Raw genomic sequence first — 26,200 nt, 5'->3', positions numbered from 1 at the left:
ATCATATATATAATATATATGTGTTAACAATCTGGAAGAAGGGGTGGTGAATTGGATAAGTAAGTTTGTAGATGATACAAAGATTGGTGGTATTGTTGACAGTGAGGAAGATTAGCGTAGCTTAAAGAGATATAGGAAAGTTAGAGGAGTGGGCTGAGAAATGGCTGATGGAATTCAATGCGGATAAGTGTGAAATGTTGCATTTTGGAAAGGAAAATCTAAATAGGTCATATACATTGAATGGTAGACAATTGAGGAGTGCAGAGCAACAAAGGGATTTGGGAATTATGGTAAATAGTACCCTCAAAGTTGATACTCAGGTAGATAGAGTGGTGAAGAAGGCATTTGGGATGTTGGCCTTCATAAATCGGATATTGAATTCAAGAGTTGGGATGTTATGATGAAATTGTACAAAGCATTGGTGAGGCCAAGTTTGGAGTACTGTGTACAGTTTTGGTCACTGAATTATAGGAAGGATATAAACAAAATAGAGAGAGTGCAGAGAAGGTTCACGAGAATGTTGACAGGATGTCAAGGTTTGTGTTACAGAGAAAGGTTGAGCACCCTGGGGCTTTTTTCTCTGGAGCATAGAAGATTGAGGGGGGATTTGATGGAGGTGTTCAAGCTTTTAAAAGGGACAGAGAGAGTCAACATAGATAGGCTTTTTCAATTAAGAGTGGGGGATATTCAACCAGAGGCCATAGTTTGAGATTGCAGGGAGAAAATTATAAGGGGAACATGAGGGGAAATTTCTTCACGCAAAGGGTGGTTAGGATGTTGAATAAACTTCTGGCAGAGGTGGTTGAAGCAAGGACGTTATCTACATTTAAGGAAAGACTGGATAATTACATGGAGGGGAGTAGATTGGAGGGGTATGGAACAGGTGCTGGTCAGTGGGACTAGGAGGGTGGGGATTTGTTCCGGCATGGACTAACTAGTAGGGCCAAACTGGCCTGTTCTGTGCTGTATATGGTTATATGGAAGAAGGCCTGGTGTAGAGGAGGTGAACCAGAATGATTCTGGAGATAATCGAGCTGGCCTCGGTTAGAGGAGGTGAACCTCAATGATTCTAGAGATAAGGGAGCTGGCCTGGTGCAGAGGAGGGGAACCAGAGTGATTCTGGAGGCAAGGATGTGGGCCTGGTGCAGAGGAGGTGAACCAGAGTGATTCTGGAGTTAAAGGATCTGGCCTAGGGCAGAGGAGGTGAACCAGAGTGATTCTGGATATGATGGAGCTGGCCTCGGGTATAGGAAGTGAACCAGAGTGATTCTGGAGATAAGGGAGCTGGCCTAGGTTTGAGGAGGTGAACCAGAGTGATTCTGGAGATGAGGAAGCTGGCCTCTGACAAGTGATCAAGTTGCTTGCGATTGTACTCACAAAGTTCGGAGAATGAATTGGGAATCTTGTAGAAACATTCTATGAATGAAATAGATAAGAGAGTAGAGGGAAATTTGTTTCCTCTGGAGATGAGATGAGAACTAGGGGATATAGGAAACGATTTCAGATTTATTGTCAGAGAACATGCATAATATCACATACCACCCTGAGATTTGTTTTTTTCTGCAAGCAAGGCAGAATTGCCACCTATTGGTAGTGCAATAAAACTCTACACAAAGTACACATGTCAACAAGTAAAGAAATATAAACAAGCTGTGCAATATAGAGAGAAAAACAATCCATAAAGTGCACGAGTCAGTATCCTTAAACGAGCCCCTGATTGAGTTTGTCATTGAGGAGTCTGATGATGGAGGGGGAGCAGCTGTTACTGAACGTGGGGGTGAGTGTCTTTAGGCACTGATAACTCTTTCCTGATGGCAGCAGTGAGAACAGTTCGGGTTCTTAGTGTTGGGTTAGGGTTAGGGTGTGGATCCTTGATTTAGGATACAGATGTATTTAAAATTCAGATGTTTGCATAGTGGGGAAACTGAGAGTTATGGGGAAGTGGAGTCGAGTTCATGGTCAGGTCAGCCATGATCTAATTGAACAGTGGAGCAGGTTCTGGTGGGCCACATGGGCTACTCCTGCTGTTATTTCTTATGGAACAGGAAAGTCTTTCAATAAAGCCGTTGAAAACTATGAACTCTGTAAGGGTTAAAACGGGGGCAAGGTTGAGACCTGGTAATTGCCACCTTGACTTTATTTAATTCATGCGCCATTCTCCAAGGTTATGAAACAGATGATGTTACATTACGGACTTTTGCCGCAATTAGTTAGAATACACAGGATGAATGGGTTTTAAAATAGATTTTTTATAGCACTTTAATTGTATTGAGAATCACTGAGTGGTTAAAAAATCTGGTCCAATCCAACTGTCACAATGCATTAATAAGTTGTTTTAAGCAACTTGCACCATTGCTCGCCAAGTTGTCTGCCTCTAATTCCTAGCTGCTGAATCCATGCTCCTCGGAAATCAGTGCTACCATGCAAACAATATATAAAGCTAAGCAAATAAAGAATTTTTGGGTCTATTTGTCTTTCATATTAGAATTTTAAGGCTGATGTTGAAAAATAAAGTTTGCCAGTCATTTTAAAATCCAGTAACATTCAGAACACACTTGCTGAATATCTGTATTTGTTATTTATATGATAGAGCTGGGATGTAACCCTTCGATTGGGAAGTGGGTTATTTGTGCAGATCTAAAAGAACAACAGCAATCCTTGGAATTCATATGGATTCAGCACCTGAGAAGGAAAATAATGTGTCCCACTGTTGCTCAATGTCCAGAGGGGGTGCACATCCCCATTTTGTTGATGCATGAAAAGTGACTTGGGTCGTCTTTAAGAATGTGGTCCTCGCTGCAGTACGTTCAGTAACATTTCACGTGCATTACTGAATATTTCTCAAAAGACACACTGGAAAGGAATAGGCCCATAAACACAAGAAAAATAAAAACCTTTCTTATTTCAAAAGCTGCGCATGTTGAAAGGGAAGATATTTAAGAGAATTTTAAGATTGTGTATAATTTGGAAAACAATAATTGGTAAATGTTTAATTTTATTAGTAAAATTATATTACACATTTAAAGTCCTGTATTTTACTGTATTGGTAGATGCTGGATAAGGGAATTTTTCAGTTGCTTGAGATTGTGTTGCAAGTCGTACCAGTTCTAAACAGTACTTTTTACCTCTTTCTTTTCCGCAATTTTTTTTGCTGGTGGCTGGAATTGCAGATCACAAGGGTTTTACTTCTTTGTTTTGGACCTTTGGAGTTTTTCCTGGTTCTGTATTCCTTTATCTAGCACCTTGCACAACCCCAAGATCCCCCCCCAAAATGTGTTACAGCCAATCAGGAACTTTTTAGCCGTATCTACTGTTGTCAATGTGGAAAATGCAACACTTCGCAGTAGATCACTGATAATGAGCTGGAAAAACTAATGTTGACTAAGGCTTGGATATTGATTGTCCCAGACTCTGAAGAAGAGAACTGTTCTTTGAAATGTGTATTTTTTTCACATTTATCTTTGGAGCCAAGACTATAACCCAGAATCGTTTAATTCAGGAATGTTACTAACTGAACTGAGGCTGATGGAGAGGAACTGAGGCCATGGTTCAGATCAGGGAAAATATTAGCATGAATCATGTATTCTGCAGTGTTTCTATGCTCTTCAGGGATCTATGAGTAAACCCCCAGGAAATTTGATGAACAATGATTAATTAGGGGTAAAACAAATCAAGTTTTAGTTGAAGCATGGTATGCAATGATCAAATAAGTAGCCACAGGGACAACTGTGGTCTCCAGATGGCATGTGAAGGGGTTGAGTTGTGTACCAAAAGGCTATGATAGTCCAGATGAAGTGAAGGTCCTTTTGCGCATGAAGCAGTTAACAATAATTTTAACCATTCTATTGAGCAATACCTATTAATTATTTTTTCTTAAGTTTGTATTTATAATTAATTTTTGCTTACCTGCCATGCCTCCACTTTTTTTATATCTGCACATGATCCATTTGCAAAAATGCCCTTCCCAGCTGTACAGGAATAAATGTCCTGCAGAGCATGAGCAATTGAATATACTGCCACGTAAACATTGTATGAAATACGGAGGTGAGTATAATCCAGGTATGGGGTCTCTACACTTGTGATGTTTTCTTCTCCAGTGCATGGATGCTGAAATTTTGTCCTCCTGGAAGGCCCAGTTTTAGTGCTGCCATCATTCAATGCTAATCCATGAGATGGCATTTTGGAATTTTTCAGTTGTGTTAGAGATTCCTCGGTGAAGTAACAGTTAAATGTCTCTTCCCAGAATTCCTTAACAAATCCATTATCAGAGGACCTACTGGGGTGAACCTTCTTTAAAAATTCGTGGAATTTGGGGATGCGTCCTGCCCTTAGTGCAAATCCAATGGTTCCACCAACAACATGAAAGTATTCTGGTTTGGCTATTAATGAGGAACTAGCCCACGCTTCACTTGCCAGCCATATTCTGTCAGTTATATTTCGCCGAACTATCTCTTGTATTAGCGGTTCCAAGTCGGGGCCATTCGAAAAGACGACAATCACTTTGGCTGAGGAATTCTGAATTACATCTGCTATGAACTCCAGTTGTTTTTGTGTATAGTATTGAGAAATCATCTCACTAAAGTCAATGCAGATGTCTCTCTTAACAGCCTCTTCCCGAAATTTATCTATTCCTGGGCGGCCGTAATCATCGTCGGCGGCAAGAGTTCCCACCCAGTTCCATTGGAAATGCTCGATAATCTCAGCCATTGCTGTGGCTTGCTGCTCGTCATTGGGGATTGTGCGAAGGAAAGCCTTGTACTCATTCTTGTTGCTCAGAAGCCTGCTTGAAGAGGCATAACTAACCTTCAATATAAACACATTTGTCAGCAGTGTCCAGTTCTGCAAAAGTTCAACAATATTAAAAGCAACACTTAAATGTAGGTTGAAAAAATTTCCGTTGACTAAGAACTTCAAAAGCTGACAATCCCATGGCTGGTTCAAACCTTTCATGAATATAAAGTTAGGAGATACACTTAGTGCCGCATTTCAGTTACAACCAACACCAATTCAAACCAAGGGGAAAGAAACATTAAGCCAATAAAAGATGTGAGCTTTACTTTCTAGGAATGCTCCAGGCTTAGCTTCCTAAAATATTTCATGTGATTATTTTGTGCATATTCTTGCATTTTGTCATCTACAATGAATATTTGTTGTTTTAAGAGTAGATGAATTTGTAGAAATCTATGGGTAATTAACTGAAATTCTCCAAAATCTCAGATCCATACATTTGTGGCAGCAAATGGAAGTCCAGGAGAAGTTCACCTCAACAAAAATGGATCATATTTATCATGAGCTTGTTTTATTTCCATACAAGGTAGGTTCATAGAGCCAGAGATCTCAGTGAACAGAGTTAATAACCAAGAGATCAGGCCATGAAAAGATGATTTAACAAACTTTATCCATTCATTTACCTTAATAGACATAAGATCTGGAATTATAGATTTTCAACTTTTTAAAATTAGTTTGTATGTTCTCCCTGTGTCTGTGTGGGTTTCCTCCAGCCACTTTGGTTTCCCCCCACCCTTAAAAATGTACTGGGATTGTAGGTTCATTGGGGTATTTCGGTAGCACAGACTCATAGGTTGGAAGGGCATGTAACAGTGCTGTATCTCTACATTAAAATATTTAGGCAGAGATGAGGGCAGTGGAAAGAATAAAATGGTCAGACTATGAGATACTGAGTGCAACATTTACTGGAAATCTGAAATAAATGAGAATGCTAGAAATAGTCAGTCAATCGTGTAATATTTAGGGAGAGAGTACAAACTGAATTAAGTTGTAAGTGAGTGATCTTTCATTGGTAATGGCCTGTTCTGACAAATGGGAAGGCTGGTTAACGGAGATTATTGAATTCCATGATGAATCCAGAAGCTGCAATGTAGCGAGGCAAAAGATGAGGTGCTGCTCTTTGACTTGCATTGGGCTTTGTTGAAGCAGGTCAGGAGGCCAAGCAGAGATCATACTGGGAGGGCAATAGCCTGTTCAAGTAATGGATGAATTCACCTTTTTGAGTTGCAGCTCCTTTCAAGGATGTGATGGTCTCAATGTTTGATAAACAAAAATAAAACTGTTTGGGTAACTGCTTTGCAAAACACCGTTTAGTCCGCAAAAGTAACATTAAGGTTCCAGTTGCCTGTCACTTTAACGCTGTCTCACATTCCCACGATGACCTCTGTCTTTGACCCTCATCTTCTGCCTCACCACCTTGCAGTCCTTGAGACTCAATATTGGAATTCAATGTTTTTGGATAACTGGCCTCTCCTGTTACCCACCTGTCATTTTGTTTTTCTCGTGCCACCGATGATATCTGATTTACCACAGCTCCAGCTTTCTCATTATTTCAGACTTCCAACATTTATTGTACTCTTACCATGGTTTTTCATCAACAGTCCTCTTCTTCCTCTGTGTATTTACTCCAGGTGTATCCATGGTGATTAGAACAGAATTTGTCACTAAATAATCTTGCTCTCCAGCCTATTCCAAACATTCCCTTTCCTCACTGTCTCTACCCTCCCTGTAACTCCAAACAACATCTTGTCATCCCCTTTTTCATGTCTGATGAAACAGCCTCATCTTGAAACTCATTTTTGTTTCTCCATCTAGATCTTCAGCAATCTGTTTTGATTTTCCGTTTGCAACATCTGCAGTATTTGGCTTTTCGGATCATTGTTGAAGACCTGCACTTTCACAAGCAGTTCTCCCTGTTGTTCTACTTGGCCTTCCTACTCTGTCCTCCTCCAAGTTCTGGTGAGTCATTTGGTGATTTACCATGCATTCGTTCTTGAAATTTCTAACTGTCCCTTTGCTCAATTCAAGCTCTCTACACTTTTAGTTCAAGTTGTCACTAGGTTCAAGCTGTTGTTTGACACCTGAGAAACACATTCTACTTTGTCCTCCATTATCGCTTCTGCTTCTCCCGTACATCTCCACCTCCGCACTACATCGGATTTCTGCGCCTCCTCATCTGTGGATTATGCAATTTGCAAAGAGAGCCCCAATTTCCACCCACTTCAAGTAGAGCCAGGTGAAGGAGACACTGATTTTTAAATTTAATATTGCTCACCATGTACAGGGAAATGTGACCTGACACGGCACAAGATCTCAATATTTTCATCCATTTATAGTTCATGGGAACAATGAAAGTCAACCATTTAGCAGCATCTCAACTCTAGAGCCTCTGGAGGTTTCTTGAATTTTAATGAAACTTCTGTGGAGATCACAATATATTTGTAGTTAAAGCATATTAGGCAGTAAATAAGGAAAGAGAAATGAGGTTAATATTTTTAGTTTAAAGCTCTGACATTGAATGCAAATTCTGTCTCTTTGCACAGATGCTGCCTGACCTAATATTTCCAGCATTTTCTGTTTTGATTTCAGTTTTTCTGCTTTTGCTTAACTTTGAAGTAAACTACTCAGTGATTTGTTTTATGATTATGGGTTTTTTTGTGTCTTTGAGCCAAAGGATAACCAATAATTAATATCCTCTCCTGAGGCTGTCACTGAATGTACTTTGTGTGAATTAAATTGAATTAATATTTTTCAACCTAACAAATTTTGCAACTACTTTATCAACTACTTTAGCTGTTCAAGCATCAAGAAATATTGGTTCATGCCCTGGTTTCCTTTTTAAAAAAAGGAATAGAGGTGATAAAGTTTTTTTTTAAATTCCTTTCACAATGTCTGACATAGGCTGCTGGTACAAAGTACAATAATTATAATATGTTGGAATATCAATGAGGAAGCATACAGGAGGGAGATAGATCAGTTTGTTGAATGAGGAGGGAGATAGATCAGTTTGTTGAATGAGGAGGGAGATAGATCAGTTTGTTGAATGAGAAGGGAGATAGATCAGCTTGTTGAATGGTGTAACGACAACAACCTTGTGCTCAATGACAGCAAAGCTAAGGAGATAAGTGTGGACTTCAGGAGGGTGTCAGGGGAACACGACCCAGTCCACATCGAGGGTTCAGTAGTGGAGAAGGTCAAGAATTTCAAATCCCTGGGTGTCAACATCTCTGAAGATCTGTCCTGGAGTTTTCACGTTGATGCAATTACAAGGAAGGTTCACCAGCAGCTATACATTGTGAAGTGTCTGAGGTGATTTGGTACATCACTGAAGACTCTCATAAACTTATACAGGTGTACCGTGAAGAGCATTCTAGCTGGTTACATCGGAGGTGCCAACTCTCAGGACAAGCATAAACTCCAGAGGGTTGTTAATTCGGCCTGAAATATCACAGGCACCAGACTTCACTCCATCGAAGACAGCTGCATGAGATGGTGTCTTAAAAAAGCAGTCTCTATCTTCAAAGAGCCTACCCCCACCCAGGCCATGCCCTCTTTACTCTGCTACCATCTGGGAAAAGGTACAGGACCCTAAAGACTCAGCGGCACAAGGACAGCTTCTTCCCCTCCGCCATCAGATTCCTGAACAATCAATGAACCAAAGACATGGCCTCACTTTTCCTGCACTGTTATCTTTATTTTTTATTGTAATGTTGTACGATGATTATAATATAAATGTTTGCTCTATGACGCTGCCACAAAACACTGAACTTCACGACAATAAATCCTGCTTCTGATTCTGATCTCTTGTAATATCTCTTGAAGATGCAAATGAACAATTTTGATTATAAAGTTGAAGCATAATGTTTATGAAAAGCTGAAGCATAATTGTGGTTACATGGAATCCACTTCACTATTGTATTGTACACTATTGTACCAAGTACACACACACACACACAGTTGCATGTAATTACATAGAACATCTCTTATCAAATATACTGACCTGTGGAATATAAAATAATCCCAAAAGATTTGCTACAGCAGTTGAAATTCCAGATCCTGTTGCTCCCACAACTGCTATCGTTGATGGTATATGATCAGAGCAGTTACAGAACTCATCTAAGTTCAATGAATCTATTTTGTTCTGGGCTACAAAGCTCAATGTTGCTTCCAGGGCTTTGGATACTGTATTGCATGTATCAAATATCCGATATCCAAGGGTGATGTTTGGTAGAAATGTCATACTGTGGTTGATCTCCTCAATTGCAAATATCATTGCCTGCAACCATCGGAATCCTCTAAAATTGTACCTGAAAATAAACAATTGAACTTGTTTGTTAATCCTCGTCCACACCTGCTACTGTGGTCATTCCATTAATGTCTGGGATGGTTTCAGTAAATCTGTCCGCTCCAGACTTAAAATAGAGGCTGCAGCTCAGAAACAGGCCCTTTGGCCTATCTAGTCTGAGCCAAACTATTATTCTGTCTTGTCCCATTGACCTGCTCCCAGACCATAGTGTTTCCTACCCTTCTCATCCATGTACTGAACAGAAGCATATCCTTACTGCTTTGCTTTGGAAATGGTCACAGCTTAATTACTAAATACTTTTTAAAGACCACATTAAACTTTTGTAACTTCCATTTCATGACTTTTGATTGTTTCAAAGTGTATTACTGCTAGTGAAATACTTTTGTGGTCAGGGCTATAACCTAGAAGATGCCTGACAATTTCCTAAGGTGATAATAAATGGGTTTTTTTGAATGGTTTATAAGTTGAGGACTTTATGCTCTCCACCAGGGAAAAATTTGCTGCACGCTGAAATATATATATTTTAATATCACTGGTGGGTAGGCACCTACCAATAACTTCTATCAATCAGGATCTGTATGCAGTACTTGATGGCTCACCTCTCACTCATGCACAGCAGTACAGTACTTGAACACATTACATACACTGACAACTCTTCATTTTAATTAAAAGACTAACTATTACACATCAGCATAATGCTATAATGTGGGAACCTGCATCGTAGTAATAACATAGAAATGCTTGGGAAGTTGTCAGTTCTCATTGAATAAACCATGTAATGAACTCCCTCACATAATAGTGGAGAGAAACGCAAGCAACTTATTAACATGGTCGCTGATAATGGGGCTCTCAGTCTCATCTGTGGGTTTTTTCTCTCTGAAGATGAGGCATCTCACACACAGTTTGTCATTTACATCCAGACAATATGCAGGGTACATATAATTTCCTGCTGACAGCTCATCTGGGTCTTCAATAAAATAATACATACGTTTAACAAGCAAGATCAGAGCATTGAGATTCTGAGGGCGTAAGACATCAGGGATATTCAGGTGAGGCCTGGAAATAATGTTGGGATTATTGCTGTCCACTGAAATGGATTTTGATTCAGTGCTTCTAGATCAGAGTCAATGCTAGGAAGGACCACAAGAGTTTGCAGAATGGCAGCATCATTTTGACCCCAGTGAGGTACTTGGATAGTAGTAAGCTAAATAAGAGGGTGAAATAGGTTTTAGAAAGTAAATAATATAGAGGAACAAAGGAATATAAACACAAAAATCCATTAAAAGTAGCTTAACATGTCAAGGAAAGCACTGGGATAAACGGCTCTCGGTGTCGTAATAAACAGACTCAAGGGAGCAGGAGAGAGTAAATGTAGCACAAATGAAAGGTTTCTGCTTCCCAGAAAAGGAAATAGTCCTTTTTTTTCTCAAACTGGATGTGAGGAATATTATAAACAGAGGTATTGAAATGTATAAACAATCTTGATAATTTAGGGAGACAGGAAAACAAATCAGATACCACTGAAGTAAAATAGTTACCATGAAATCAAATCGACTTCAGAACATTTTATGTTACACGTAGCCAAAAATATGGAACTTGCTGTAAATTTAAAATGTTTAAATTTACATTTAATTTTTAAAATTTAATCCTGCTGCATGGTAACAGACCCCATTGACATCATGAGAAACCAGGCAATAACGAATGGATGCAAATCATCCTCAATCGTGAAGAACAGTCTCAGAGATGTGACTGAGTGATCCTCTTCTCTACCTCTCTGCTTGTTTAAGAAAGCATACATGTGTTTAAAGAATATTTCTTTTGGAAAAGTCATTGATCTTCACGAAGATCAAATTTTGTTTAGTGACTTGGAATGAAGTGTTGGGCGTTTTACCATTTCAAATGTGTTGTGTGGGGGAGTATTGAGGACAAGACCTCGGCTCGTATTTCTGCAAACTAAAGCATTCCACGACTTCTCAGAAATTATGACCTTGGCTCTAAGTTGGTAAATATCAACAAAACTTAGTGATATTTTAATAATGCGCACTGCTGAGTGAGTTGGGAATTGCATGTTGCCAGCTCATACTGTGACTTAGCAAGGTCTCACAATTAATTATGTTGCAATGGTAAAGTAATGGCAGTGTTTTGTTTCTTTATAAAATCAGATGATGCTTTTTAATATTGTGACAAAGAGAAGTTAAGCATTTAGTTTACCATGACAATGTTCAATGAATTCTTTTGAAGTAAGTACTTGTGAAATTACCATTATAAAAAGTTAAGGGAAATGATTTACCAAAACTAAAAAGCATAGTGTATATTATTTGGGCATCAAATTTGTAGTTTGTGGATCTTGCTGTTCAGAAATTTGTCTATGTCATGGCAAAGATTCTTCACTTAACTTGCAAAGCAGCACTTTGATGTATCTTGAAAACTGAAGGGCAATTTAGGTCAATAAATTAGAGAGCAAACCGACTACGCGGAAACAGAAATAATTTCAACGTCCGTAAATTGTTGGCTGCCTCTGAGAATTGAGTAGCTCACGCTGCTTGCCCGTTATATTGTAACATTATACTCCATATCAAGGCCCTTTCAAATTGCCTTGAAAAAATGGGGTTAACCAGGCAATTTGCTAGGTTGAATACCCAGGAACAGGGCTATTTGAAAGGGTCGAACCGGCAAGACCTCGAACTGGGCAAGCCCAGTGAAAATCCACCCAGGTCCAAGACCTACCCCGGAGGTGGTCAGGGAACCCAGTAAAACTTACCCGGGTTTCCTCCTCCACTGATTTGAAAAGGGAAATGGCTTACCCGGTAACTCTGGTGATGTCAACGCTTGCGTGTGTGCATCACACGAACCCATGCCTGGCTCAATGCAGGATCAATGGCCATCTCCCTTACTCATAATCCCCCTTGCTGCTGGAACTGCTCAGGGGCTGGCAGAGCAGTTCCAGCAGCTTGGGGGGATTATGGGTAACAAAGACGGCCACTGATCCTACATTGATCCGCCATCACGAACTGGAGCAGCAACACTCCACGTCGTCGCAGGGGTGGGACCCCCTGAAATCACCAGCAGGTAGGTAGGCAGGTTAGGCTGCTGTTTGAAAGGAGCGGGAGATACTGACTATCCAGTCATCTCACCCAGGACCCAGGAGAGTTTCCTGGGTGCTGCAGTTTGAAAAGGCCTAAGTCACTCTGAACTAAATTTAAACAAATACCAGGGAGCTCACCATGAATTCAATGAAACACTTTGCAACTGATTGAGCACTCAATATGTTATAATGGCTCAATTACAGCTCAGTCATTTAGAGGTTAGCTTAAGGAGAATTTGGGAAAGGCAAGATTGGTGCCATTAAAATGTTTAATGGTGAATGGACAGCCCAAATTACCACTCAGCAGACCAACGTTTATTTGAGATGTTGGCCATGCTGCTGTTTCAGATTTATGGCAGTCAGTTAATGCCCAGCAAACTGCCTTAGGTAGCAGCAGACAATGGCCAGCTTCCTTCACGTTGATTGGAAGATGAATATTGCAAAATATGCTTAAGATACTGAAGATAATTAATAAGAGCACAATTTAAATTCTATATATGTATCCTATTTTGATGGGTGAAGTGAGTGCTCACAGAATATTTCCCAAGGAGTTGATTCTGGAACCGGAGGACATGATTTTAAAATGAGAGGGGAGAGCCCTGAGGGGCAACTTTTTCTCCCAGAGGACAGTCTGTATCTGGAATAAGCTGTCAAACAAAGATATAGAAGTGGATGCAGTGATGACATTCAAAGAACATTTGGTCAGAGATTTGGATTGTAAGGGTTTGTAAGGATCTGGACCGACTACCCAATTGGACCTAGTTCAGAATGCCACCTTGGGGAGAAGGGTTTCTTCTCTGCAATATGTCTCTGAATAATTCAGTATGAGCTAACTGTTTCAATGTACACATTGAATAACAGTTGAGTCGTATTATTCTTAACCTATAAACATTATTCTTAACCCATAAACATGTTGGGCCGATAGCAAATGGGTGACTGTATCTTGAGAATGACAACCATTCCCTGAACCATGATTTGGGATGTAAACAGGTGTTGAACTGTTTGGTTTTTCTATATGGGTCAGTGGGGGGTGGGGTGCATGAGGTGGAAGGAATGTGTTTCCTTAAATGTCAAAGAGGTATGGTGGACTGTAAATGTGGACATAGACCAATGAACAGCAACCAATTTGTGTATAGCAAGATTTCACAAAGTGAAGTAAAAATGTTGAAACAATGGTTGAGGGAACACAATATTTAACATTCCACTGCTTCCCTGCAAACTTTAAACAATCCAAACTTCTCATGCAAAAGATGATACCTCAAGCAAGGCTTTGAAACACCAGTCCATGGGATGTGCTTAACCTCTGGAACGGTGTCTGCTCCCATGACCTGACTTGGCAATCCCCTGCTGAACGAAGCTGACACAATAAGTCATCGTGTGGATACTGAGATCTATTTCATGCTTGTGTCAATCGTAACATATTTTCATTCAATCTTTAAAACTGTAAAACTCCATTAGTTTCACTTTTAATTTGGAAATATTAGGTATTCCCTGTTTGTTTTAATTGGATCAGTGGTCAGGGATGAGGGATGGCAGAAGAGGTCAGTTGAGGGGCCTAGAGGTGGGTTGAGGGGCCTAGAGGTGGGTTGAGGGGCCTAGAGGTGGGTTGAGGGGCCTAGAGGTGGGTTGAGGGGCCTAGAGGTGGGTTGAGGGGCCTAGAGGTGGGTTGAGGGGCCTAGAGGTGGGTTGAGGGGCCTAGAGGTGGGTTGAGGGGCCTAGAGGTGGGTTGAGGGGCCTTGAAGGTAGATGTGAAGAAACCTAAGCCATTATTCAAACTTGGAAGAATGAAGTTCCTGCTCCATGATAACGGAAACTGGGAGGTTCTGCAAACTCCAAAACCCCTTGATGCCATTCAAGTGGGGGAGTGGAAATGTGTGTCATGAGGACAGCATTAGTGAAAGGGATGTTCACTCTTCCTAATTACTGTGCTGCCTGGGTGGTACCAGCAGATGGGCATCCTTTTGGAACTGGAGGGGAGGGCGAATTCGATATTGGAGGTAGTCTCAAAGTGGTTCATTAGGCTAACTCCTCTAAGCGGGTTGCCCCACTACAAATGGATAAACAACTTAGACCTTTATTCTTTAGAGTTTATTAGAATTAAGAGGGATCTTTTTGAACATGTACAATCCTAAAGGGACAATGATGGTTAAATGTTGAGGTGTTTCCACCAGTGGGAATGTTGAACCAGTGAACACAGTTACAATATAAAGGGCAGTCCTTTAAAACTGGGATACACAAAACCTATTTCTCACAGAGTGGTGTATCTCTGGAATTCTCCACCTCACTGTGAGGTTAGTTCACTGGAGTTGTTTAAAGAGGAGTCAAACATTTTCTTGAAAGATCATAGAATTGAAGGCTATGAACTGTCTCAGGAAGTAGAGACCTGGGCTGGTTCGATCATAATCAAAAAAGCAAGGTAGGCTTGAGAGGTCAGGTGCCTACGCACGTTCTGCTTTCTTCTCTGTAAATTCATTAAATCTTCCTTTTCTCCTGGGTGATATTTTGGAAATCTTTATATATTAATGAATTATCACCCAGGAGTAAAGGCAGATTTAAAAGATCCAAAGGCCTAGCTAATTATTCCCAGACGACATTTCAAGCTCTGTGCAAGTTTGAGGTGCCCTTGACATACACTATCGGCCAGCCATGTAAATTGGCCGAAATTCAAATAAATAAGCTGTTCTATTCTGCCTCATCATTTCTATCGCTGAGGTTTCATTTCTTCCTCACCATTGTTGAATCCATTGTTGGGAGTGTAAGTGAGCTGTGAAATTCACTTATTGGGGCTAGTGAGCTAAATTTTAATGAAACTCACTGTTAAAACCAGAAATTAGATTTTAAGGTGACATTGTGAAATCCCAATTAGCAAAGAAACGATATTTGGAAGAATCACTTTTTTTCAGTCAGGAATGGATCAGTTTGATTGATGTGGCACAAGTTATAGTGGATTTCTGGAATTGGTTATCTTTCACAACAAAACCACATATAAGGTTACCAGCACTCAAGCATTTGTCATAAAGTATTGTGCATCTCTGAAAGACTTCAAAGCACATTTGACTAAATCATTTCAAGGCTCAATCAAAATTAATAATCGTATCTTCAACATAAATTAAGGCCATGCTGTTGAATGACATTGAAGTTTAGTATCACGTGGCATTGAGGTTTGTGCTTGACTCTCTCATAAACGTGAGTGGTGTTTCGGATACATATTGCCCCAAAAAAAGGAAAGAACCTTGGTTATAGCTCAGTAAACCCCAACATAAATGAGAAATCTCACTTACATCCCACTGAGTCTTGCAGTAATTAATTAAGATCCAGTTGAGGCTTCAGTTCATCATTGTGTGGTTTTAGTGAGATCAATGTTCTATCTCTGAAATTACTGTAGGGACCAGTGAGATTTCAGTAAAGTCACAATTTAGGAATACAGGTAATGATTAACTGAAAATAATGCAATAAATGTCATACCTCCGATTAAATCCTAGTAAATTACACAATCCGAAGCGAGATTCAAACACTAGCTTCATAAATCATATGGAGCTCAATGTGGTCTCAGTTAATCTGATTAACTAACTATTCAACTGAATGAGATGCCAATCGCACCTCAGTTATTGCTTTAATGAACAGCTGCACAACTTACAAATACATCATTAACTAAGATTAAGCAAATTTCAGCTGCAAATCATTAATCCACTTTATAACCACATTTTAAAAGTATCACTGAAGAAGTCGGCTATTTGTAAATTATGGTGTCACTTGATTATATACAGTAAAATGAAAACTAAATTTTACTCATATCTCAAATCAATAGTGCAATTCTGAATTTTTTTTACCTCGTCTTACTATTTATGTTAATAAAAGGTATTTCTGAATTGCAACTTAGAAAATTAGTCACTAAAATTGGCAGAAATAGGAACTGATATTTTTTGTGTTCCCCTGACATGAATGTGTAATGCTGTTGATTAACAAGAAAAAAAATGTGATTATAAGGAAACTTTTCAATGGCAAAAGGAATTCTGAAGATATTCAGGAATAGTTTTTATATCACATAACACAATATTGTTTGAAAAGTTTTATGCAATTAAAGCTCTTACCGAATACATTTTGTTGCTTCTGGTCTAGATTTTAAGTCTTGATCCTTTGCTGCTACTCCGAAGTGTATTGGGAAAAGACCCCCTAGTATAATGTCTCCCTTTTTTTGAGCTCTTTGGTTTGGACCATAACCTGAGACGCTGTAAGACTGAAGAAGAGTAAATCCCAAGAATAAAAGCTGAAAGTAATAATGCGCCATTGTTCAGTCGTCTCTTCCTTTCTCCTTCAAATCAGATGGCCCCAGTCCCGCAAATATTGGTTTAGAGAAGATTCATTGAGATTTTTGCTTGACTTTGTAATGATGAGGGATCACTCTGCAGCAGAACTTTGTACTGAAAACAAATTTCCCCTTGAAGTGTTCCATCTTGTTCAAAGTTGATCATGTCATCCTAGAACTGATGAATAACCTCTTCAACTTTGTTCCATTTTGTTGGATTCCTCTTGGAAACAAAAGACAGAAGTTCTATAAGTAAAGGCTTGCACATTCGAACTGCCATGGGGAAAATTTCTCTTGCTTTCTCTCCTTCCTTATTTCTTCCCATGAAGCCCATTCACGATCCCTTGATCTCTGGTTATGGAAAAGATATAAGGGAGAGGACTGTGAATGCACAATGTCACCCAAACTCTGGCAAAAACAAGGCCTGTGAAATGGACAGGCACAAATGCAGTTAAAGGTTTTCTCAAGAAATCCCTCAGTGCACATATTTGTCAAATCAAAAATCTGGAAGGCTTTGTTAAAAATCCTGAAATCTTTACGTACTTCATTTTTCCCTCTCCTTATTTGAAATGTGTTACACTTCCCTGAGTGGCCTCCCCTTCTTTGGTACCAACAGCTCCCCAGACTCCATTGTGAAGAGCAAGATTAGTTTTAACTCTGCTGCATGGCTCTTGTCACTCCACTGAAATCTCAGCTGGCTTAGAGCATAAAATATTTGTACACAAGTGTTTTTTTAAAAAATAGTGATTCTAAAACTACAATTATGGGCATCTGTTATGAGATTGGATAAAAGCAATTTAATTCTGTTTTGCACAACTTAATAGTCTTGGGTTATTGATTTGGTCCGGATTTTCGGGATTCTCAAGCAGTACATCCATGGCCCTTACACAATGCACACACGCAGACACACAATGCATGCACCCACACAAGGCCCGTATGCTCGCAATGCTCACACAGAAGGCATGCACAGAAAAGCTGAGAGTTGTCGAGGAGTCCACGTTCTCAGGTGGTCCTGATTCAAGCAAGAGTTTTCAAGAAGTTCAGGTTCTAGGGTGGTCGGATTTCTGGCATCCAGATTTTCAGACTTTTACTGTAGTACTGGGCATGAGAAACGTGGTCATGTTCTACTCCTAAGAAAATTCATCAGGATTGTGGAATTTGTTAGCCAAATTAATAGGATAGTTTTGAACGTGCAAAGTTGTGTGTGGTAGAATGAGGCAGAAGAAATGTGGGTGATATATGACTAAATGCTGAATATTACGCTGTTAAGCTATAGAGAAGAGACATCTCATTGTTATTTGACTGATTTTTCTTGCATTAGATACACTTTATTGTAACCAAAGAGACCCTGGAGGAAATCTTGGTCAGGCAGCACCCATCGAGAGACATGGATAGTCACTGTTTTGTGTTGGGACCCTTTATCGAGATACAAATAGAGACGTTACATTGAGATGAGATGACAAAACTATCATCTGCTCCTGTGGTATCTTCTGAACTGCAAGTTCAATAGTTGATGTGGTTCTCAATTGTATCCCTCCAATTCTGGCATTTCTGCTCTCATAATCTCACAATAAGGAGTAAAGTCTCCTTTGTGCTCAACCTTAACCCCACCAGCCTCCACAGATCGTCCTCCATAATTTCTGTATCATTCGACATGATGCCAACACCAGATCTATCTCCTCTTCCACTTCCCTTTCAGAGTATGGAGCCATTCCCTCTGTCTAATGGGGAAAATCTTCATCTCCACCAGTGCCACCCTTGAAGGAAGGGCTCGGGCCTGAATTGTCGAATGCTTTTTACTTCCATCGGATGCTGTGTGACCTACTGAGTTCTTCTCGCACTTTTTTGTGCTGCATTTTTGTATTTCAGATGTTCAGCTTCTGTAGGTATTTTTTTTTAGCGCTGTTCCTCGTTGAAGGCTTTTTACATGCTTATAATTTCAACCTATGCATTACAAAGATCTGTTTAGCTTTATGATGACTGTTGCATATTTGTTGTTTTAGTTTTGATCTCGGAAGCATTCGTGTTCCACCAGTTAAGGAAAATCAACAGGTGCAATACAGAAAAATGTGCTGCAGAAACTCAGCTGGACCTTGCATGAGCTGCAGGACTTTTCCAGTACATCTTCTACTATGGTTTTCTTTCTTGAAAATTGCTTAACATTTATTTTGTACTCCTGCTGCTACTTTTCTCCTTGACATCATTACATATATTAAAGAATTAATTTATAGCAAAACTTCAATTGGTGTCAGTGACGAGAAAGACAGAAAAAAACAAATTAAGGTAATGAGTTTTGAGAGCAACCAGGTCATTTGCCTGTCGTTGTCCCCATCGAATCAAATGGCTCATCTGTATGCAGAATGATGGAAAAAATATAATTCACATCCAATCAATGATCCTGGAGCAGGCGACTTGTTTTATGACAGTCACTTGGTTTTAAATTATATTTCTGGGCCTTCTCTGGGCTGCTGTTGAATGGATTTCTTCAGCTACCTGCCCTCCTATGGTCACTAAACCCCTCCCAGGTCCTGCAAACTGCCTGCTGATGCTAAGTCACTCTGAACCTATCAGGTAGTGTTGAGGTGCTCGGACTTATCAACAGTCCTGGGATTGGCCCTGACCCTAATCTTGAGTTGAATGTGCTCTTCCACAAACAATACAGACAGCTGATGGGAAACAAACCCCAGTCGGGAGTTATGTGGCGTTGCACGTTCAAACACAGTGGAAGTTCAAAGCAAAGAGAGGCGCAAGTGGGGTTAAGATATTGTTGTGGTAACAGGGAGCATAAACCAGCTTCTTTCAAAATTACTTGGCACCTCTACTACTGTCACTGAAAACAAACCTGACCACCCTGCTCAGAAGGAAGATAATTGCACGCCAACTTACTTCTGCATTCACAAGGAACTGGGGAGCGCCCTGTTCAACAGTCAGCCGCTTCCCAACAATCATTCAGAGAGATCTCCTTCCACTTAACAGGTTTATGCTTCAAGCATTAATAATAGAATAAAGTTTTCTTTAAAAAATCATTTACCTCATTTTTCCTTTGGTAAGTGAAGTCACCAGACTATGAACAAGAATACATGGAAGAGCCTGCAGGGCCTTCACATTTTACACCAAAGTAATGCTACTCTCAAAATGGATTCCACTGATGAGCATGGAAATCATACAAATTGGCTCTCAGAGAACAGGGGATCCATACCACGCTTAAAAAGAGCCACAACCAGAAGAAATACCAGCATTTAAATTCCATTTACAAGCCACGGTTAGAAAGAAATAATTCTACTAACATGAATCAAATAGTAGATTTTGTAGCTTGTGCCCGTGAACGCGCTATGTCAACGTAACCAGATGCAGGATTGTGAAAACAGAAGGAGTGTTATTTCTAGAAACCCGGGAAGAACTATTCCAGAGAGTTTTGTGGAGTCACTGGAGCGTGGAACTCAGTAACAGATGGTAACTATAGTACCAGCAGAGATCGACCACAGTAGGTGCAACGGTTCCTCGATACCTGTATTGAAATCAGTAATTCATTGTAGCCTGGAGAGAGAACACAAAGCTGTACTTTTGGACAGGAGGAATAAAAGCTAGAAAGAATGTTTTCATTGTTATATAAATCTAAATTGTCTACATCTTTCTGTGAAAAGTTGAGTCCAGGTTCCATCGTGTCTCTACACCCAAGAACCTAAGATTCCCACATTATTTTTGTTTCAAATGAAAATCAATACACTTTGGAATAAATTTATGCAGTGTACTTGAGAGTTTATTTATGTTCCTCGGGAATTGTTAAAAAATGCTTGATTGAACACTGAAGAATTCCCAGTGTAATGCAAAGCAAAACAATAGTTTGTTTCTGCACAAGTATTGTCACAGCACAATTTACTGAATGTGTTTAATTGTCTGCACCCAGCATGTCATCACCTGTGATATTAGCACTTGGCAGTTGGAAAGATTGAATATTTTCAGAGCCGCTCCAACCACTGTAAAGCAGAACAATAATTTATTCATTGTATTGCTTCAAACTGTATTGACCACCTCTAATTGCTTTTGAAGATGTGGTAAACTGCCTTTTTGAATGCTGTAATAGATTGGTGAAAGTGTTCCCAGAGTGCAGTTATTGTCAGAAGATCAGATATAACAGCTGAAAGACGTCTTGGCTCTACTTTATACCGTCACAAACTGCAGTAGACCGAGAACTGTGTGGGTCAGACAGCATCCATGGATAGAAATGGTCAGTCAATGCTTTGTCCCTTTTTCAAGACTAAGAGAAAACAGGAGGAATTAAATGGCACATATACATACATTGTAAGCTGAGCAGGTGATTTTAGGAACTCAAGAGATTGCAAGAGCTAGAAATCTGACAGAAAATGCTGAAATGTTAAGCCAGTAAGACAGCATTGTGCAGAGAGGAGTTTTTTCAGGTTAATGATCTCTCAACAGCTCTAAAACATTAACTGTTTCTCTCTTTTCAAATGCTGCCTGGCGCTGAGTAATTCCAATGTTTTTTTTAATGTCCTTTTTAGGCATATTTAGTGCTACTCCAGGCATGTTCTTCAACAACTGACGTTGAACCAAGCTAAGTTATCTGGTGTAGTGAAGTATTCTATACCGAGCTACTCCAGTGTACACGTTGTGGAATCGCTGTACACGCTGTTGAGTGTGGGAAAGTCAATGTACACGCTGTGGAGTCTAGTGCAAGACCGATCCCTCCAGGCTTGCATGCTGGGCTTATGTAGGTCATTGCTTCTGTCACATGGACAGGAGGTGACATCATCAGTGACATCATCAGGCCAGATGAAAACCTGTGTTGGATGCAGGTCAATTTCCCGTGTTTTCCACAGCACGTCCGCCATTTCGGGAGCTGGTGTGCTGGTAATTGGATCGCCACACTGGTATGATAACTAGTTGTAGAGTGAAGGACGTCACAGTTGATGAGATTTACTGATTGTGCTGGAACACAGTTCTGTGGCTGGTTGTGAGAAATAAGTAAAACAGATATAAAAATATGAAGATGACGAAACTAGTATAGATATATGTGTAATAAATAAAGCCAGTATGAATAAGATAAGGATAGATAATAGAATGTAGGAAGTAAAGTTAGTTTGGATAAGATAAGGGTCTTCTAGCAAGAATTACCAAGTTCTGCATATGGAGTCGGGAAGGTATAAAAGTTGGGTGAGCCCCAGTGTGTGTGTGTATTCCCAGGGTAAGGGGAAGCCCCCAACTTTGCATTGTTGTATAATAAATGTTCTTTGTTCTCAATGTTTGTCTCGAGCAAATTCTGTGAAGGTACTTCTGTTTCTCACAAATGGGGGCTCGTCCGGGATCCCACTCCCTCCACTGACAGAGTGCCCGACGACGGGGATAGGTTCACCCCAGCTGATTCAGCTGGACTCACAGACGGCGGGTGACTGGTCAGTGGATGAAGGGAGTGATATCCGAGAAGAGGCATTGAGAACAAATGACGGGAGGACGTTAAGGAAGCGCGCTAGGAATAGCTACTGGATCCCGGTAAGAGGAATTTTACTTACCTGTTAGTATGGGAGGTGTGAGTAGCATGGAAGATAGTCCTAGGAAAGGATGGGACGATCAGATAACTAAGCAAAGTCCGTTAGGATTAATGCTATCTGATTGGGCTGAGGGGAGAACCCGTGGGAAAGACAAACAGACCATGGTCAGGTATTGCTGTCTGGAATGGGTTAAAAGTCCGATAAAAGGGAGTTCGGTATATTGGCCAAAGCTCGGATCCGAGGATGACTGGATGTGTCAGGCATTGAACATCTGGCTCCATTAAAATCAAAGAAATAATATTGAGAGCAGAGAATATGCAGCCTAGCCTGCTGGCTCAGTGGATCGATTGATCAACTGGTTTTGAATGAAAAGGAATGTAAGGACAAGAAGGATGAGGAACCTTTTGTCCCTGAAAACACAAGGATGGGATGTGTTACATTCCCTTCCTCCACCTTATGCTCCTCCTATGCCGGCTCCTATCTTTCCCCACTCTCCTATGCTCTACCCTTTTTCACCTTCCCCTCCTCCCCCACAGCTAAAGAAAGGAGAAGAAAGTAGGGGTGGTATGATGACCTGTTCACAAAGTACTAGATTACCACCTCAATTGACAAGAGAGGGAGGAGACTTTGATCCAAAACAGTGTGAGACCCTCTGGGAGGGAAGGGCAGAACCCTTTGATTCATTTCCCGGAGAGGCATTATAAAGGAGAGGATAATCCAGAAATTAACTAGATGAGACCTTTACGGGAAGTTCCCATGGGAGGGGGTCTCGGTTTCATAAATGTGCCCCTGACTAGTACGGAGGTGCGTAATTTTAAGAGAGAATGCCCAATAAACAGAAAGGAAAGGCTAAGATTTTGATGCAGGCAGTCAAAGAAGTCGTGGAGGGACAGCAAGGAAAGGGTAGGGGCTGTGTGCCAGCTCCTGGACATTGGGAGGAGCTCCGGGAGTGGGAGAGTAGAGACCAGAGTAGGGGCAAGGGTAGAGGGGAATTCCGGGGACGACGACTGTTCCTGGGACCTCGTGGTAATCCCGGTAGGAATTGGGAAACAGGAACATTAGTTTGCTACCATTGTAAAAGGAGGGACATTTTAAGAGAGAATGGCCAATGCGAGCCAGGGAGACGCGACCTTACGCACTGATGTGTTGGAATATAGGGGTTAATTAATCATAGAAAATATGTAGAATATATGCTTATGTACTATTCAGTTTGTATACATGAATCCAGTACTATGTGGCAGTTTAATGTTTACCTCATGGTGAAGGGAAAGAGTAATGTAAGTAAGGGGCAGCCACAGTATGTAGCAAAGTTGGCTGATTACAGTCGGTTTAGAATGGCCTGCTCCCAAAATATGAAAGAGAATATGTATGAAACAATTTAGTAGGAAGGTTAAGGCAAAAGGAGGTGTTGATTAGCATAAACAAAAAGAATCCTGACAGAGACTGTCAGAAACAAAGAGAATGGAATCAGTAAGAAGCTAAGACAGAAGGAGGTGTTTAGTAGAACAGAAGAATATGGCCAGATGAGAACAAAGAAATAATTAGAAATATCTGGGGTATGAATTGATTTCTGATCAAAACAACAGGATATTCTGACCTTGAGGATTAAGATGGGAGCTCTACACCCCAGATAACTGCAGAGCAGGAAATTACTTGTGATAAATCTTATGCAAGAAATCTAGCAAAGAAAGCCAACTTTTGTTCTGTATGATAAGGTTGAGCTATATAAACTGCAGAGACTGGACAGTAGAGGTCAGTCTTGGGGAATAGCTCACTGTGCAGGTGACCTATGAATTAACGACTGAACCAGAACTCTATTAAGCTTTATTCTTATGCTGTGTAATAAACTGATTCTCCTATCACTTCATTTAACGAACACGCTGGACTCAGACGACACATAGACTAAATTAAGGGTAGGATAAAGCCAGAGTCCGACAGATGGAAGCAGATTATGAATGGGGGGGGGGTCACGGTTCTCAGTCAATACACACCGTGAGGCTGCACGGAGAACCATTGGTAAATTTAAGCATAGAACCCCACAGTGACAAGATGACCTTTTTAGTAGATTCTGGGGCAGCCCGGTCTAGTATTTTACAACCACCCGAGGGTGTTAAGGTAGAGGGGACTGTGATGATTTCGGGAGGAGGAGGAAGAGATTTTACGGTCCCTGTATTAAGGGATGTAAGAATACAAATGGGAGAAAAGATAATAACAGAGGATATTTTACTAGTTCCCCAAGCTGGAGTTTGTTTGTTAGGACGAGATTTACAGGACCAATTGGCTATCGGCACCAGACCACAGGAATCGGGTATCGGGGTTCAATTGTATGTTTAAAGCGAGGAAGATTGAGAACTATTAAATGCTGGAGTATGGGCAGAAAGAGGCAATAGAGGAGTGTTAGATATTCCTCCCCTGCAAGTTACTCTAAAAGACCCTGAGCAAGTAATTAGACGAAAGCAGTATCCAATTCTGATGGCTGCCCGAAAGGGGCTGCAGCCAGTAATTGACCAGTTGGTGAAAGATGGTATACTCGAACCTTGTATGTCACCTTTTAATACCCCAATTTTACCTGTCCAAAAACCAGACGGTATCTATCGATTAGTGCAGGACTTGAGGGAGCTGAACAAAATTATTCTCACCCGTCACCCGGTTGTACCTAATCCCTATACAATAATGGGTAAAATCGATCCCCATAGTAAATGGTTTAGTGTGATTGACCTCAAAGATGCTTTCTGGACCTGTCCGTTAGCAACAGAGGGCAGAGACATGTTTGCCTTTGAATGGGAAAATCAATACTGGTGGACGGTCCTTCCCCAGGGCTTTACAGAATCACCAAATTTATTCGGCCAGGTCTTAGAACAAATATTAGATGAGGCTCCTCGGAGAGAGAATTGTCAGTTGATACAATATGTTGATGATTTGTTAATTACGGGAAATACGTACGAATTAGTTAAACAGTATACTGTTGAACTTTTGAATTTTCTGGAGAATAAGGGTCTCAGGGTGAGCGAATCCAAATTACAATTTGTTCAATCAGAAGTTAAATACTTAGGCCATCTGGTAAGTCAGGGAACTAGGAAAACAAGTCCAGAGAGGATACGTGGTATTCTACAGATCCCACCTCCCAAGAACTTAGGAAATTCCTTGGTTTAGTGGGATACTGTAGAATCTGGATTGAAAATTATTCTAGCCTGGTCAGATTTCTCTATGATAAACTCACGATTCTAGGGGGCGAAGCTGTTGTCTGGACAGAGGAAGAGATTAAAGATTTTAACTTGGTGAAACAGCGCCTTATTAGTGCCCCAGTGTTGGCTTTACCCAACCTAAATAAGCCATTTGACCTATATACCAATGTGAAAGGAGGTGTAGCCACCGGAGTACTAACACAAGAGAGGGCAGGCTGTAGACAGCCAGTTGCTTTTCTGTCAAAAGTTTTAGACCCTGTTTGTCGTGGTTGGCCAGAGTGTGTGCAAGCCATCGCAGCCACTGCTATTTTAGTTGAGGAAGGACGAAAGATTACGTTTGGTGCCCCGATGATAGTTCACACCCCTCACACAGTCTGCAGTATTCTCTTACAACGTTCTGGAAGGTGGCTCACAGACTCTAGAATTTTAAAATATGAAGCGATCCTAATGGATAGGGATGATTTGACCCTGATTACGAATAAAGAACACAATCCAGCAGCTTTCTTGGTTTCTCCAAATTCTGACAATACCATAAATGAGTTAGAGCATGTATGTTTAGAGGTAATAGATTTACAGACCAAAATTAGAGAGGATTTAAGCAATGAGCCTTTACAGGAGGGTGAAAGGTGGTTTTCCCTACATATCCTACAGTATGTGCATCTGACACATGAACTACAGCCGGTCGCCTCCCCGGTCATTGGTCAGCACAATCTTGTATGCCCTCTGTAGAGCTCTCTAGGGTCTAGAGAACAAAGTGGGCACAATCTACACAGACTCAAAGTATGCTTTTGGTGTAGTGCACACCTTTGGGAAGATCTAGAAAGAGCGGGGAATGATAACTGGAAAAGGACAAAAGTTGATCCATGAAAACTTAATTGTCCAATCTCTAGATGCTCTTACATTACCTGAGGAATGAGCTGCTGAACCACAGACTCTCACTCTTCTCTCTCTTTGGCTTGGCTTCGCAGATGAAGATTTATGGAGGGGTAAATGTCCACGTCAGCTGCAGGCTCGTTGGTGGCT

The 26,200-nt window shown here is 40.6% G+C and overlaps 1 protein-coding gene across 1 annotated transcript in view; it reads right to left on the bottom strand.

Annotated features, from left to right (window-relative positions):
• Nucleotides 1-26,200, bottom strand: part of LOC138739739 (extracellular calcium-sensing receptor-like) — a 60,423-nt gene that overhangs the window by 16,685 nt on the left and 17,538 nt on the right. Inside the window, 3 exon segments of the mRNA XM_069892331.1 lie at nt 3,907-4,803; nt 8,789-9,095; nt 16,271-16,836. Coding sequence (XP_069748432.1) covers nt 3,907-4,803; nt 8,789-9,095; nt 16,271-16,467 — 1,401 coding nt within the window. The 5' untranslated portion in view covers nt 16,468-16,836.

Source organism: Narcine bancroftii, chromosome 7, assembly GCF_036971445.1.
Source record: "Narcine bancroftii isolate sNarBan1 chromosome 7, sNarBan1.hap1, whole genome shotgun sequence".
Classification (NCBI taxonomy): domain Eukaryota; kingdom Metazoa; phylum Chordata; class Chondrichthyes; order Torpediniformes; family Narcinidae; genus Narcine; species Narcine bancroftii.
This window is presented reverse-complemented; position numbering and strand designations above follow the sequence as displayed.